Source organism: Pan troglodytes, chromosome 14 (assembly GCF_028858775.2).
Source record: "Pan troglodytes isolate AG18354 chromosome 14, NHGRI_mPanTro3-v2.0_pri, whole genome shotgun sequence".
Classification (NCBI taxonomy): Eukaryota; Metazoa; Chordata; class Mammalia; order Primates; family Hominidae; genus Pan; species Pan troglodytes.
The window spans coordinates 54077186-54094784 of NC_072412.2; the positions used below are offsets into that span (position 1 = coordinate 54077186).

Here is a 17599-nt window from a genome sequence, read left to right on the forward strand (position 1 = left end):
TTTTAAGGGCTAAACCACTAATTCTCATCCTTGGCTGAACATCAAATTACTTGTGGAGCTTTTAAAATGTACTGAATTTGGGCAGGGCGTGGTGGCTCATGACTGTAATCCCAGCACTTTGAGATGCCAGGGTGGGTGGATCACCTGAGGTCAGGAGTTTGAGACCAGCCTGACCAGTATGATGAAACCCTGTCACTGCTAAAGATACAAAAATTATCTGGGCATGGTGGTGTGCACCTGTGGTCTCAGCTACTTAGGAGGCTGAGACAGGAGAATCGCTTGAACCCGGGAGGCAGAGGTTGCAGTGAGCTGAGATCGCGCCTCCAGCCTGCTGGGCAAACAGAGCAAGACTCTGTCTTCTTAAAAAAAAAAAAAAAAAAAAAAAAAGGCGAGGCGCGGTAGCTCACGCCTGTAATCCCAGCACTTTGGGAGGCCAAGGCAGGCAAATTGGCAAATCATGAGGTCAGGAGATCGAGACCATACTGGGTAACACTGTGAAACCCCGTCTCTACTAAAAATACAAAAAATTAGCTGGGCATGGTGGCGGGCACCTGTAGTCCCAGCTACTCGGGAGGCTGACGCAGGAGAATGGCATGAACCCGGGAGGCAGAGCTTGCAGTGAGCCGAGATCGCACCACTGCACTCCAGCCTGGGCGACAGAGTGAGACTCAGTCTCAAAAAAAAAAAAAAAAAATTCCATAGATTATTCTGTTGTGTGCAGAGATAAGAAGCATGTAAACCTACACAAAACAAAGCTTAGGGAGCAAAACGGGGTAAGAGTCCAGAGTAACAATCTGTACTCTGGCAGTATGCCTACTGACCCACGGTGGAGTGTGTAAAAGGTAGTCCATTTTTCATCCCCCAGTAAACTTATCTGTTCCCATTTGAGTGTTCCAATTTTTAGATGAAGTGAGTTCACAAAAGAAAAAGGCACTGAGGAGCTTCAGAAGACCCTGTCAGAAATAAGCAAGAAAAAGGAAGACACTGTGAAGCTATAAAAGCTTGGTCAGCTATAGCTAGCACAGGAAGGTGGGGGAGAGAGACCAAAGAAACAAAGACTGTGGTTGTCTAATGGCCAGAACAGATGCTATAGGTGCTTGCCATGTTTGAATGTTTTTTTGTTGGATAAAATAGCAAACTTATCAAAAATTGAAAACAAATGGTATAATACTACTTTTAAAATAACAACAGAATAAAACTATATAGTTTTAAAAACAGGATTCAGATTTAGATCTAGAGACACTCAGACTCTGCCTCTACCAGATAAAGTCTGAAGAAAAATGGTTAAGCAATTTGTTAAAGAGAAACTGTCCATTTAGTGTTGCTGTAACAGAATAACTGAGGCTGGGTTAATTCATAAATTAGAGGGGTGTATTTGGCTCATGGTTCTGGTGGCTGGAAGCTTCAAGATTGGGCAGATGCATCTGCTGGGGACCTGGGGCTGCTTCAAGTCATGGTGGAAAGCCAAAGTGGGGCAGACGTGCACAAAGAGATCATGTGGTGAGAAACCAAGGTCGCTGAAATCCCTTTGATTTTTTAGACAGAGTCTCACTCTGTCACCAGGCTAGAGTGCAGCGGTGCCAATCTCAGCTCACTGCAACCTCCGCCTGCCAGGTTCAAGTGATTCTCTTGCCTCAGCCTCCCGAGTAGCTGGGATTACAGGTGCCCGCCACTTCACCTGGCTAATTTTTTGTATTTTTAATAGAGATGGGGTTTCACCATGTTGGCCAGGCTAGTCTTGAACTCCTGACCTTATGATTCGCCCGCCTTGGCTTCCCAAAGTGCTGCGATTGCAGGTGTGAGCCACCACACCCGGCCTGAAACCCCTTTTATAACAACTCAGTCTTGGGAACTAATTCAGTCCCAAGAGAACCAGAACCCACTCTTGCTGGAGGGCATTAATCTATTCAAAATGGATCTGTCCCCAGGACCCATACACTTCCCACCAGTCCCTAAGGCCTCCCAACACCACCACGGTGGGGATCAAATTTCAATATGAGTTTTGGCAAAGGACAAACCACATCCAAATCATAGCAGAAATAATGGATTCAAAATGTGACCCAACGAAGAGAATGAAAAGACAAGCCACAAACTGGGAGAAAATATTTGCAAAAGACATATTGGATAAAGGACTGTTACCCAAAATATACAATGAACTCAAAACAATTAAAAAAAAAGATTTAAAAATTGACTACCAATCTGAACAGATGCCTCATCAAAGAAGATATGCAGATAGCAAATAAGCACATGAAAAAATACTCCACATCCTATGTTATCAGGGAAATGCAAATTAAAACAAAAATGAGATGGCACTATACACCTATTAGAATGGCCCAAATCTGGAACACTGACAACACCTAATGCTGGTGAGGATGTGGAGCAACTAGAACTCTCATTCACTGCTCATGGACATGAAAAACGGTACAGCCACTTTGAACTACAGTTTGACAGTTTCTTAAAAAAAAAAAAAATACTCTTAACATATAATCCAGTAATCATGCTCCTTGGTATTTACCCAAAGGAGTTGAAAACTTATGTCCACACAAAAACCTGTACACAGATGTTTATAGTAGCTTTATTTGTAATTGCCAAAACTTGGAAGAAACCAAGATGTCCTTCAGGAGGTGAATGGATAAACTGTGGTACATCCAGGCAATGGAGTATTATTCAGCACTAAAAAGAAATGAGCTATCAAGCCACGAAAAGACTTGTGGAAACTTAATTGCATATTATTAAGTGAAAAACCAATCCAAAAAGGCTATATACTGTATGATTCCAACGATAGGACATTCTGGAAAAGGCAAAACTATGGATACAGTAAAAAGATCCATGGCTGCCAGGAGTTAGGGGCAAAGGAGGAAGGGATGAATTCCGCAGAGCTCAGAGGATTTTTAGGGCAATGAAACCACTCTCTATGATACAATAATGATGGACACAGGTCATTATACATTTGTCCAAACTCACAGAATGTGCACCACCAACAATGGACCCTAATGTAAACTATGGACCGTGGGTGATAATGATGTGTCCAAGCAGGTTCATCAGGTATAACAAATGCACCACTCTGGTGGGGGGTGTTGACAGCAGGGAAGGCTGTGCATGTGTAGGGCATGAGGCATAAGGGAAAACTGTGTTTTCTTCACAGTTTTGCTGTGAACCTAAAACTGCTCTACAAAAATAGTATTCAAAAAAGTCACCTCGCCAATAAAGAGCAGACCAAGACAATAATATGAATGATAATTAGGTTGTTTATAAGCTATTTGTGGTCTAGGGTGGGCTTTCCTATGAGACTTTATCTGAGTAACTGCTTGATAAGAGCATAATATATCCAATTGATTTATGTACATCTAAGAGACATGAGGTTGACAATTTTATAATTTTGCTGCTGTTTTGGGATTAAAAAAAACCCCAACACATTTGTTCTGTTATCTGCAAATAAGCACTTTATTACCAAATAGTTCAGCATCAGAACAAGAATTCTAATTCCAAAAGGGTTTTCTTTACATTACATGATATTGTGAGATACACATTAGAAGAATCTGAGACTATGTTCCATTTCAGTTTCTCTTTTGCAATTAGGTAATTTGTTTTGATCTAAAAAGTACAAATTTATCTCATTCTTGTTAATGCTGTCCATGAAATGTAAGTATCACTTCCTTCTCAGCTAGTGCTTTATAGTTATACTGATGCCAGGTTAAGAGACCTATTTTATAGTGACATGAAAGTCAACTACAAGAAAAGCACATTGTCATTTTCATTTACAGAGGCAAATCCCTCTTAACACAAAGAAAAGCAAAGGACCTTATATGATTATGTAAGGCAGATCAGCCCAGGAATTTCATTCAAAGATAATACTTCATACTCCATAATCCCATGTGAGAAATTAATGAATGACTCCAAGTAAAAAGAAAATTAAAATTAGCCCTTGGGCCTCTGAAAATTTAATTGCCAGGGCCTTTTGTCAATTCTAAACAATGTTCTAAATTAGCCACAATTTCTCAGAATGATATACCAGAAGAACATGAACCTCAATAATTACAGGCTGTTTTAAGTTTATTTTGTGAAAGTTATTCCTTCTCCCAGTATTCCATGACTAAAGCTGTTCTCAGGACATACTGAAGATTTATAATAAATTGAGTGCCTATTATACACAAGGCGCTGTGCTGAGTGCTGAAAATGTGGTAAGGACAGACAGCACTCCTTGTCAAGCTATCTATGTGGTATCAGCCAGCTGAATAATGGAACATTTGGGCCAGAATAGCATATACTGAGACCAGGGTACCAAAGGTGTCCAACTTAAGTGACTCAAAAAGAGGAAATGGTAAATAAGATATTTCAATTTTTTTTCCTTGACCTTAGTCACATCTGATCAGAACATTCAATGCTTTCTACATAAACTCTGGGTTTAGGCAGACAAAGCCCACTCACCACCATCCTTCTTCTGACAGTTACAAGTACTCAGCCAAACATAGCTCATCATACATACTATTAATTAAAGAGAAGTGATTCATCTCTGGCTTTTGCAGGGGAAATGGAAAGGCTCAAAAACTTTCCTGCAGATGGGATCAATTTTTAAAGGCTCCAACTCTGCTTGCTTTGCTGATAAAGTTCTTCAGGAGATCATGGTCCATTTCTGCAAAACCTGATGTTTGTGTTACTACAGTCAGATGGTTTATGCAAAACCTGAAGCAGAATTCTTCTAAATCCTAGGAACAACAACAAAGATGGTTTAATAAATTCATATTTACTAATTCAATGCAACATAGCATGAAAATCGCTAAAACAAGTTAGGCAAAGAAAAAGGATTTAATAGGCAAGTGGAGGAAATGATGGCATGGTAATACCTAAAGAATAGTCATAAAAAGTATAACAAGTATGAATCATCTATGCTTGTAAAAATTTAAGTAGCACAGAGTAACATTCAAGTTCCTCCGCACTAACCTAGGTAAAGAATCTAACTTTTTCTTCCCAGAGATAGGCATGTGAGTGTGTGAATTCCTTGGTACCTTTGTCTAGTGACAGTATTTGTAACTGTTGATTTCACTTTCAATAATTGTTAAAAGCCCTATACTCCTCTTTTATATTTATATCAGCGTCTTTAAGTATGTCTGCCTATAAAGAGTTGATGGAAGAAAAAGGTAAGCCATAAAAAGCAGTAATGCCAGGAAATTGCTGCTCTGAAGTCATTAACAGGCCACCGCTTTTTCTCTTTATGAGACGACACAGGATGGGATGGATGGATTTGATCACACTACATATGCCTTCAATAATCTCAACTGGGAAAATGCTTTAAAGAAATCATGACTTCCAAGTCTCTGGTAAGAGAGACCCAACAGATTGGTGTTTTCTGGCTTACTGTAATGCACTCTGGGCCAAAGAATAATGCTGTAGTAATTCTCTTGATTAGAACTATAACTTGAAAATCAGAATGAGGCTGACCAGATGCTTTTTGGCCCTGGAGAAGTGAGGGCAGGCTGCTGAGACCTCCAATATGCCTCAAACCCTAGGCTACTTGGCCTAGGACAAGATGCTGCTAGGTGGTGGTCAATTTTTAAAAGTTTCCTCTCCAAGCTACTGTAGGTAATTTATAAAAAATAAAAGCCCCAAATACTTTCTAAGCAATTACATATGAACATTACACACGATAGTCTTTTCTTCTTTAGACATAAATTATAGCAAATGCTGAAGATGGAAAAAATAAAAAAAATAGCAATGCTGATAGCCTTGCCAATGTACATATAAACCTACGGTACATTTTCTTTTAAGAAAAGAAAGAAACTATACTAGGAAAATGTTTATTTCATGCCTGAACATAACTGGGCAGGCTGTTGGTACCACACCAGCAATATGATGCGCCTCTGTCCCAGGTAAGCCCTCAGTGATAAACAGGGAAAATTCACACACCCACTTGTCATCACAGCATACTATACATAAAAATGTGCTTCAATGATACATGCTGAATATCTCAGGGTCCATTTAAAATTATGTGCTGTTGCTTAAATTTTCAGAAATGACATTTTTGCCTACAGCACACAAAAGTGAAACCAGATAGAGATGCATCATCTCTTTGGCTGAAGTCTACAGAGAGGAATGGAGGAATTCATACCTACACCACACACATTAGAGTGTGTCTGGAGTTAGGTGGCTGGGCAGTTTGATGCCTCACAGATCTGGACAGCATCAGGAAAATTGCTAATTAATGGGAGAATGAAAGGACCCTAAAAAGTTATCACTTGGATCCATGCTCCTTTACTTTATTCTAGAGTGGGATCTTCCCCTAAATACTAAATTAAGGACAGGACTTGGAAAGAGTTCCTGTGATTCTAAGAATTCAATAAATTGGCATAGGGTGGTGGTACTGGTTATAGGGGAATTCTGTCCATAGAAAACAAGGCCCCCATTATTTTTCAGTTAAAGAATTGTAGTCTATTTTGAATGCTACCACTCTGTATGGCTTCATGTTCAAAATGGGGCTCTCTGTTCTGTCCTGCAGTCCTACCACATTCTCCTAGTTTGCTCATTCTCCTACAGGACTCTCATACTTCTCCCCATAAGCCTGACATCTCCCTTCTCATCCTCATCCTCAGCTGACATGACTTCCTATTTCACTGAGAACCAGAATCACTTGAAAAGAACCTCCACAAGCTCTCCCCACCACGTCTCCTTGCCTATTACAGAGAGGCCTGTGCATGCAATCTTCTCTGGATCAAAGGTCCAAGACCCTATAGAAAGCAGAGCCCTTGCTCTGTCACTAGATCCCACTGCTCCGCCTACTAAGGGGCCCTGCTCTACCAACTGTCCCCTGCATCACTGGCTTGTTCCCCTTCACTGAGTCATTTGCATCATTAGACAAGCTTCCATTTCCCACATCTTAAAAAAGTAAAGATGTTTTACCTCAAATGCCCCAAACCTCTTCCTTTTTATCTTTATAATAAAATTACCATGAAAAGCTGCCTCTATTCCCCATCTTCAGTTCCTCTACTTCCACGCTCCGATCAGACTTCCCGCCTCACTGCGCTAAAACTGCTTGCCAAGGCCCCCCCGGCGTTCTCATCGCCAAACCCACTCGTCAGTTCTCAGTCCTCGTGCAGACGTGCCAGCAGCATCTGGTGTGGTTCGGACTTCTTCCTTCCTGTTTCGCTTTCTTTCCCAGCCTGCAGGAAACGGTCTGCTGGTTTCTCTCTTCCGTTACTGCTCACTCCTCTTCAGTCTCCTTTGCTGGTATCTCCTTATCTCCTCAACCTCTAAGCACAGAGAGCTCAGGACTTAATCTTCAAACCTGTCTCACGTCACTGCCTCATAGCTTTGACTTCAGCACATTTCTCTCTGACTTCCAGGCTTGCTTATCCAATTTGCTTATTAGACATTTCCATTTGGATGTCTAATAGACATCACATACTTCTCATATTCAAAACCAAATTCCGGATATTTCCCCCAAAATGTTGCTCCTATCTTCTATATCTCAATAGATGCCACTTTCATCCTTACAGCTGCTGAGGGACAGAACCTCCTCAGTCGTCTTTTTTTTCCTCACATCTAATCCATCCGCACATCCTGTTGGCTCTACTTTCAAAATGTATTCAAAATCTTAACCACTTTTTACCATCCCCACAGGTGATAACTTGGACCAATCCACCATCATCACTTACTGGATTATACAGCCTCCTAAGTACCCTCCTTCACACACACACACACACACACACACACACACACACACACACACACACACAGTCTTCTCTCTCTCACCCTCTCTCTCTCCACACACACACACACACACACACACACTCTCTCTCTCTCTCTCTCTCTCTCTTCTCTCTCTCACCCTCTCTCTCTCTCCCTACCTCCCTCCCTCCCTCCTCAACACAGCAGCCAGGAGGCAGGAGGATTACTTCAAATGCCCATCATATCTGCTCCTCTCCAAACCCTCTGATGGCCACTCACCTTGGAACTCTGATTCCTGAAACTTGCCTATGGACTCTGCAGGCCCCGCCTCCTCCCACACACGCCACTGTGCGCCTCCACCACACCATCTCCCTGCCTCATCAGCTACTTCCCTCCCCACGGTGCTCCCTCCACACCGGGCTTGCTTTGCCCCGAACACGCCACCCACACCTCCTTCAGGTCTCTGCTTGAGTCACCTGCTCACTGATGTCTTGCCTCCCTGGCCATTCTATTCAAAATTTCAACTTTCATCTCAGGATGGCATTCCCTAGGCTGTCTTCCCTGTCTTACTTCTTTCCATATCACTTGTCACCATCTGACATACTATATATCCTATTCATTTATTGATCACCTATCTCCCCTCACCAGAAATTCCCATGAGAGCAGAGATTTTGGATTGTTTTGCTCATTTGCAGTACCCCAGTGCCTAGGGCAGTGCCAGGCATGTAGCAGGCACTCAGTGAATATTTGTTGAATCCATGCATAAATACTCCTGATTTCAAAATACTGAGGACAATGGAGAATTGTAGTTAAACATGCAGTTTTAAAATGTGCCCAATCTTGGACTGTATCCCAGTTTTGCAGTTTACTAGTTTACTCAGATTACTTAATCTTTCCAAGCTTCAGTTTTCTCATTTATAAACTGGATCTAATATAATAATGCCTATGTCATATAAGGTTGTTTTGAGGAGTAAATGAAACATGAACTGTGCTTAGAATAATCCCTGGCTCATATTAATTATGTACTAAGTGACAGTCCAGCATGAGGGATAATAATTTGCTGAAAGAGCCCATTTCTTGCTTATTTGAGCCAGGCAAATCAAATACAGCACTGTTCTTTATTTACGAAAGCTTGTATTTTACATTAAGTACATATACAGTCTATTTTACTTATAGTCTATTATACTAATTTAGGGTACAGCAATTAGCTGGACAGGCTGTAGTACAACAGTGCATCTCTATAGGCAAAACTGAACATCCATGAAAAGAGTATTTAGTAGGTACCTACTCTGTGTCAGACACCGTTCTAGGCGCTGGGGATATGGTTGTGAGCAAAACAAAGTCCCTGCCATGCCTCAAAGAGCTTACTTTCTAGAAAACAGAGAGCTGGAAGGTAGCCAGACAAATAATTCACATAAATAGAGAATATAAAAAAGTATTAAAAATGAAGCCTGATTCAGATGCAAACACCACATGCCACCATCTTGACATTGGAGATGGCCCTCCATCACCGTGGCTCATCACTGTGATGCTCGAGAATGGACTAGGAAAAGTGCATGGATTTTGTCTGACCATGAAACATTCTGTGTTGTAAGTGCCCAATATGTTATTGCCTTGATATAAAACATTCACTGTGCTTTTAAATGTCATTGTTTTGAGGTAGTACTTTTTTTTTTAATGTTAAGTGAAAAAAAAATCTAGGTTTCAAGTATTTACAAATATATAATGTGACATAAAACAAAAACTCAGAAGCTGTTATATGAAAGTGCTAATGTTCTCTGGTTGATGAGTCATTACCTTCCTCACTTTTTGTCTTTTACAAATTTTCTTTAATAAGCATAGTATTATTTATGTAAACAGAAAAAAAGTTATAACCTTTCATCTACTGTAATGTCTCTGTTTTCTTTGACCAAAGGAGAGGATATCCTTATACCAAAAGGAAACTGACTCGAAGATGTTACAGCCTGTTTCCTAAAGATTTGGTTCTAAGATTGGTTTTCTTTCCTTTCTTTATTATCATAACAATACATGGTCACTGTAAAAGTTAAAAAAAAAATAAGCAAAGAGAAGAAAATAAAAATCATCCACAATCCCACCATTCAATGATAACCACTAAGCATAGTTTTCAGTCTTTTTTTCTATGTAGATAATGAATTTTAGTGTTTTATTCAGCTATTTATACTTTTTCAAAAAATAAAAATAGGATAACAGTTTTTCACTTAGTGATATATCTTGAATAGCTGCATAATTTCTTGATATTAACATTTTATAAACAAGCCTCCACTATTCACACTAACCTTTTTCTGATTTTTCAAAATTATAAACTGCTGAAGTAAACACCTTTGAAGCTAAGTCTTTGTGCAAATCCATGATTAATTCCTCAAGATAAATACTTGTGAGTGAATTCCTTGAAGAATTATGTCTTTAATTTAAGGTGCTTAATACGTATTATACCAAATTGTTCTCCATACCAATTTGTACTCTCATCAGCAGTTTAGGAGAACACCATTATTCTGATCCTATACATTATCTCTAAAAATATATTCCTGCTTTGACAGGTGAAAAGTTATACCTTGTTTTCATTTATGTTTTTTGTCTATTTATAGAGCCATTTGTTCTTTGGTCCATTTCTTTCAACCAAACTGTTCCTATTGTCTTTTTGTTTTTCACTCTGGTAAACAGACTTCATTATATGTTGCAAGTATTTTTCCCAGTGTCTCATTACTTTGTAAGTTTCTCTATGGTATTTTTAAGTGGATAAAAGTTTCTTATCTTTTTAAATCAGAGCTATAAATCCTTTCCTTTATGGCTTCTGCCTTTGATGTCCATCCCAACATTATATAAATACTCGCTTATATGTTGTCTAGTACTCTTGTTACTTCATTTTTAAAAAAATATTAAATATTTCCTCTACCCAGACTTTCTTTTAGTTTAAGGTACGAGGCAGACACCTGGGTTCCATTTCTCCAGGAGGCCGGCAGCTGGAAGCAAGCTTTCCTTACCTGTGCATCATACTTCACCGCAGCCGAGAGCAGAGCGATGGCATTCTCCTCGCAGATGCCTTGCTTGATAGTTTGTTGGCAGAGCTTTTTCAAACGATTTTCTCTATAAAATGTAGCCAAGTCTAGCAGTCCTGGCGGAAAGAGGTGTTTATTAGGGGGAGTGATTTCAAGCATCCTGATTTACACTTGCTCACTCAGCCACTCAGAGATGATTTTGACACTATTTTAGATATAATCCTCAGTGAAGCACTGCATAGACTGATGCTGACTGACACTTATACTTCAGTGTGGGGCTCTACCCAGGATGGCAGCCAAGCTGAGCAAACATGATACACAAATCATTAGCTGTTGAAAAACAGGAGCACAGGGAAAATAGCTTTAATATTTTTTTCCTAGGAAAAAAGCATGTGCGCCTTGAATGACCCCTTCCCCTGCAATCTCAATGTCAGCTTCTCCTGGGCCACTCCCAGGAGCACACACACATGCTGTAAGAGTGCCCGCCGTGAAAAGAAAGAAAAGAAGAAAAGAAAACAAAAGAGAAGAAAAGAAGAGAGGGCAGGAGAGGGAGGGGAGGGGAAGGGAGGGGAGAAGAGAAGAGGGGAGGGGAGAGGAGGTGAGGGGAGAGGAGGTGAGGAGAGAGGAGGAGAGGGGAGAGGAGGGGAGGGGAGACCCTTTCATGGACACGTGTCTTCCTCCTGTTACCCTATCCCACTGCTCCTCTCTACAGCAAAACTCCTAGACAGAGCTATCTGTATCTGCTGTCTCCATTTTCCCACCTCCCATTCTGACCTCAAGCCATTACAAGCAGAACCCCATCCCCACCACTACTGCAGTCACACCCTTGGTGGTCACACCTGTGGCAGTCACAGTGGCTTTGAGGGTGCAATATTCTCTGGTTTCCTCTTACTCGACATTTACACAGAATTTGATATGGTTGATAATGCTCTCCTTAGGACACTTTGTCACTTGCTTGCATTTTTCTTCTCTTTAATTAGTTGCTCCTCAGTTCTCTAGGCTGGATCATTTTTCCTGACTTCCAAATGTTTGAGTGCCCCAGGGTTAAATCCTCAGACACTTTCCTCACTTACTTCCCAAAACCCCAGCCCCAGGGTTTTAAATATCATCTATATATGCAGGTAAGTCCTGTTATATTACCTGTCACCTATTTTCAAGTAATTCAACGTAGACTGGGTGAGGTGACATATGTAAATTAATTTTAATCTACCCCAAGGAATGATAGGAAGTACTCTAATTGAAGCAGTCAATCAGCATCTGAAAGATCCTATTTGTTTTTCTGAATCTTCATTACAGGATTTGTAATTAGCATAAAGAATGTCAGAATTAGTTTGTCATTGCTGAAATGAGTGGTAGCCAGGATCAAAAGGCTAGCTGAATCCGGCTACTAGAACACTGTCATGTCCACCTCAAGCTAACTTTTCACGCAAGGTACTTAATAGAGTGTACGAAGTATAAAGAGCAGGGATTTCATCAATTTCACCATATTAATTGTTTTTGTGTCTATCTGCTAATAAATCTTATACATGTGGTAGACTTTGGTTGGAAACTTGCTTTTTTAATAACAAATATTATCAAAGTTATAGAGGAAAGACAGATAGCCCACTGGAGGACACTGAAATCTTGAGTTGTGAATGGCTTCATTGTTTTTGGCCCCAAGCTTCAGACACACATGCAAGCTGCACTGCCCTAAGAGAGGACTCTGCCCCAAGCCCCGGCTCTGCGCCTCCTCCACGCACACCTTCAGCACGGGGTGGCTAAGGAGCCACATGCCCACTTCTAGACCACACTTTGGGTACCTGGGAACCTGGGACTGCCTGCATAATTGGCCTTGAGGCCACATGTGTGGGTATTTCCTCCCTTAGACCCCACCACCAATGTGCAGACCCCCTGGCCCAAAAGGGTAACCTGGGTTGGGGGTGGATAGAGCTTGGAATGCAAGCTAGGGTGCCCACACACCCTTCTGCTGGAGGAGGGGCCTGTCCTGCCTGTGCCATTGGGTTCTGGCACAAGAAGTCCTGCAACTCTAAATGTCAACTAAAATTGAAACCTGTCCTTTCAGTTCTTAATGAAATTACATTTTTCAAGGTGGGAGGATTGGACATATTTTTATCTGAAGTTCACTAGCTTGACATATAACTTTAAGTTTTTAGACATATGGAACATAGGTCTCCATTTGGAGTCTTGGCTACAGCCCCACAAATGTTAGTGGTGGGCTGATAAAAAACTGCCACTCGCGGCCGGGCGCAGTGGCTCACGCCTGTAATCCCAGCACTTTGGGAGGCCAAGATGGGCGGATCACCTGAGGTCGGGAGTTCAAGACCAGCCTGACCAACAAGGAGAAACCTCGTTTCTACTAAAAATACAAAATTAGCCAGGCATGGTGGTGCATGCCTGTAATCCCAGCTACTCGAGAGGCTGAGGCAGGAGAATCGCTTGAAACCGGGAGGCGGAGGTTGTGGTGAGCCGAGATAGTGCCATTGCACTCCAGCCTGGGCAACAAGAGTGAAACTCTGTCTCAAAAAGAAAAAAATTATCACTTGGGTATCTAATGGGAAGCTCAAACTCCTTTGACTTTCAAAGTCCAGAGCAAGCCTGTTGTTCTCTATCTTCCTCACCTCAGTGCCATTAAGGCAGCTACCCAGGCCAAGTACCTCAGTGCAGCCATCCTTCTCTCTCAACTCACACCTCTCATCCCATCTATCAACAAATCCCATCAGCAACCTCTTTAAAATATATCTAGAATCTGATCTCTTTTCAATACTTCCACTGCTATACAACCCCAACCCAGGAGACCATCATCTCACACCTGAACCAATATAATAACTGATGTTTTAAACACAGATCACATCTCTCCTGTGGCAGAAGCTGCTAGTTGCCTCTCTCCCGACCCCTACCCCAACACACACACACACACACACACACACACACACTCTCTCTCTCTCTCTCACACACACATCCATTCTTCCTTTCTACTGAAACCACAGAATTTTTAGCCAAGCTACGGCCCTCTGGAAATGCCCATTTTCCCAGCCTCCTAAGCCGCTGGGCACAGACTTGACTGACTCAGGCCCACAGCCTGAAATAAGTGGAATTCCTGGGCCCTGCTGGTGGAGACACGGGGATCTGCTGCATGGCCCTCAGTCTCTGTCCCTTCCTCCATGCTGCTGCCTGCAATGCTCCACGGTGGTGATGATTTGATTCTTCTCTCTCTTATCTGTCCAGTCAACCTTTGTAATAAAGTAGTAACAAGGGAAACGTGTTTGGATTCAACACACACAAAAAGAAATACTTCTGTAATTACTCTCACAGTGACTTTCTTTTAGGTTCTATAGAAACCACCTTGTCAGTTCCTCAACATTTTGCCAAGTTTTTGGAAGTCTTTGGCAATTACCTACTGCCTCCTCAGGAGAAAGGCTGATGCTGTCTGTGTATAGGTATTCCAGGAAGGCCCGGTAAACAGGATATGAAAATTCACTCATTTCTACAATATCATCCTCGTTATCTTCCAATGACGAACGAAAATGCTCACATCTGAAGGAAAAAAGCAGTATGTCAGGTCCTAGCTTCCCAGCCAGGACAGATGGCCTCTGTGAGGACCACGTTCTTCTCTCGAAGGTGCACGCTGGCACGTCCCTGCTGTGGCTCCTCACTTTCTTTGCTGGCCAGGGTTTTCAAACAATCATCTATTCAGCAAGGCTGTATATGCAAACCTGCTGCCAGGGGTGGCCTGGGAAGCAGCCCCAATGGCCGTGCTAATGGGGACAGAGCTGGGCTCCCTGGCATCTCTCTCACACCACAACCACTGTCAGCATTTAGAGAAATCAGTGGGTTTATTTTTATAAAATCTAAGTAATTCTGCTTCCTCACTCCATTACGGGTTGAATGATGTCCTCTAAAAATTCCTGTGTTGAAGTCCTAATGGCCAATACCTCAAAATGTGACCTTACTGGGAGAGAGAGCCTTTAAAGAGGTAATCAAGTTATAAGAAGGTCACTAGGGTGGGCCCTAATCCAATATGACTGGCATCTTTATAAAAAGGGGAAATTTGGACAGGGCGCGGTGGCTCACGCCTGTAATCCCAGCACTTTGGAAGGCCAAGGCGGGTGGATCACGAGGTCAGGAGTTTGAGACCAGCCTGGCCAATATGGTGAAACCCCATCTCTACTAAAAATACAAAAATTAGCCAGGCATGGTGGTGTGCGCCTGTAATCCCAGCTACTCAGGAGGCTGAGGCAGGAGAATCACTTGAACCTGGGAGGAGGAGGCTGCAGTGAGCCGAGATCAGGCCACTGCACTCCAGCCTGGGCAATAGAGAAAGACTCTGCCATCTAAAAAAAATAAGGTGGGGGGAAATTTGGACACAGACATGCACAAAGGGAGAATGCCACATGCTGACTGGAGTTAAGCAGCCACATGCCAAGGAAGGCCAAAGACTGTCTGCAAATCCCCAGCAGCTAGGAAAGAGGCAGGAACAGATTCTCACTCACAGCCTCACAAGAAACCCATCCAGGTGACACTTTTGATCTGGGATTTCCAGCCTCCAGAACTTTATGTTGCTTAAGCCACCCGGGCCATAGTACTGTGTTACAGCAAACAAATCCACCCCCCTTCTTTCATGCAGGTTGATGTGATATAGAGAGAGTGAACAAACGCTGCACAGCTTGATCTTACTAAAGAGGAACTGGAGACTAAAATGCTGTGTTGAGTGTGTGACTCACTGCAGTAGGATTTAAATATCTGTTACACAACATAATGAATTTCAAAATCATCATGTAAAAGAAAGAAGCCAAGCACAAATGAATGCATCCTGTATCATCCCATCTAAATACACTCTAGAAAATGCTAACTCAGCTACAGTGACAGAAGGAGCTGCGGTCACCCAGGGCTAGGACATGAGGGGTCTTTGAAGGGTGATGGGAATGTTCTCTGTCTGGATGTGGGGCAGTGGTTTCACAGGCGTAGACATGTGTCAGCACTCATCAAACTGCACACTTGAAATGCACACAGCTCATTGCTCAAAAACATTCACAAATGTGATTTTTTAAAATCTCTGTGCTAGCCTCACTATAGACCTTTTTGGTCTGGAAAGGCCTTGATCTTCTCTTTTTTAAACCATCTAAAAGTACACCACAAGTGATTATAAGAAGGTGATTATTATGAGCTGAGCTTGATTCCCAGGCAGAGACGGTAACTGATGGACGTCCAAGTATCAATACGGTGTTCAGAGCACAGGACACACTTGGAGCGTGCGCTGGCTGCTCCCTGCTGCCAAGGTGACCACACCACTTTTCAAGCCTAAGGAACGCCTATGGTACTGATTCCCGGAACCACACAACCTGTCTTATTTCTTGTTTCATGTATATTTCTCCCTGCTCCACTGTATGCTTGTAAGAGCAAAAACAGCCTTACAATTTTTCTTGATTACTGAGGTGCCTAATATAGTTGGACACTTAGAATATAATTGTTGAATGAATTACTTTTCTCAATTCTCAAATAAATGATTCCTTACCGAATCTTGAGAAGGACTTTATGTGCATAAATGTACTTTCCATCAACTAGAAACTTCAGGTCTGCAGTGTCCGGGTTGTCAAATTCCCTCTTCAGTGACTCAGCCACCGTGAGGTGGTCATCAGGTTCTAGGAGAATAATGCAAATGCTTCCAGAGTTAGCTACAGACATAATGAACACACAGGACAGGATATGGCACTACTCTACTGGTACTCATGAAAGGACCAATTCCTCAAAATAACTGAGCAACTGAGCAATGGGTTTTTTCCCCTGAAGACAGATTTGCACCTCTGTAATCATTAAGAATAAGAATCTCACACATATCTGCTTATAAATCTGGCAAAATAACAAGAAAAAGTCCCAAGCCACATCACTAATTTTGCATGAAATTTTAAACATTTGAGTAAATACGCTAGTTAAAAGTAAAAAACACAGTTTCTCAGTAAAATTAAAAAGCAGTCCAATAAGGATAGGGCACAATGGCTCACACCTGTGATCCCAACACTTTGGCAGGGGCAGAGACAGAAAGATGGTCTGAGGCCCACGGTTTAAGACCAGCCTGGGCAACACAGAGAGACCCCACCTCCAAAGAAAGTTTCTTTAAATTAGCCAGGCGTGGTAATGGGTATGTATAGTCTCAGCTACTCAATAGGCTAAGGCAAAAGGATCGCTTGAACCCAGGGGCTGAAGGGTACAGCGAGTTATGATTGCACCACCGCACTCCAGCCTGGGCAACAGAGCAAGACCTCATCTTTCTCTCTTAAAGAAAAAAAAAAAAGTAGTCAAATAAAATTACTTTTAGTTTAGTACTGGTGTTGATTTCTGATGCTCTGAAGAAAATAAAATTAGTTCCCTTTTGCAAAAGCCCATCAGAGAGAAATAAATTATGATAGTGCACCTAACAAAATCCTCATTATCAAAGTAAAGCCCTGAGTTCTTTCCCAGATTTTCAGGCCATCCCCCAAATGGACAGTGACCAGCTTACCCACGGAGAGGAGGCGCCACGTGACGGCGGGTGTGGCAAAGCAGGCAAACACGTCGTCAGTGCAGGAGAAGTGGGTGAGGTGCGGGAGGATCACGGACTGACCCCGGCACTGGCCCCACATGTACACGTGCCCACCCTGCGTCTTGGCCGCAGACGTGTGTGTGGAGTGACAGGCTGCAATCTCGATAATCCTAAATTCACAAACACACACCACATAAGCACAGTGACCAGGGGCAGAAACAAGTTGGGTCCTCCTCCCGCCAGGTTTAACTGATGGGGGACATCATAAAATTACAAAAAGGGTCAGGAAAAGGAAAAAAAAAAACAAAAAAAACCCACCACATGACTCATACACCTCATCTCCTAAATTATCAGGCACCAAACCGTTATTTACATTTAAGCCACACTTCAATGGCACTTATAA

General features: G+C 42.1%; 1 protein-coding gene across 17 annotated transcripts in view; it reads right to left on the reverse strand.

Moving 5' to 3' along the window:
• Window positions 1-3416: 3416 nt before the first annotated feature.
• RCBTB2 (RCC1 and BTB domain containing protein 2) overlaps window positions 3417-17599 on the reverse strand; it is a 44612-nt gene continuing 30429 nt past the window's right edge. For 13 of the 17 annotated variants that reach the window (XM_063792533.1, XM_016925701.3, XM_054664937.2 and 10 more), the window contains 5 exons: window positions 17176-17366; window positions 16192-16318; window positions 14074-14213; window positions 10665-10795; window positions 3417-4706 (listed from right to left, as the gene is read on the reverse strand). In XM_063792533.1, the coding sequence (XP_063648603.1) occupies window positions 4566-4706; window positions 10665-10795; window positions 14074-14213; window positions 16192-16318; window positions 17176-17366 (730 nt within the window). In that variant the 3' untranslated portion in view covers window positions 3417-4565. Of the gene's footprint in view, window positions 4707-6941; window positions 7245-10664; window positions 13910-14073; window positions 14214-16191; window positions 16319-17175; window positions 17367-17599 lie in introns of all 17 variants that reach the window. The other 4 variants (XR_010150703.1, XR_010150702.1, XR_010150701.1 and 1 more) reach the window with 2 other exon arrangements.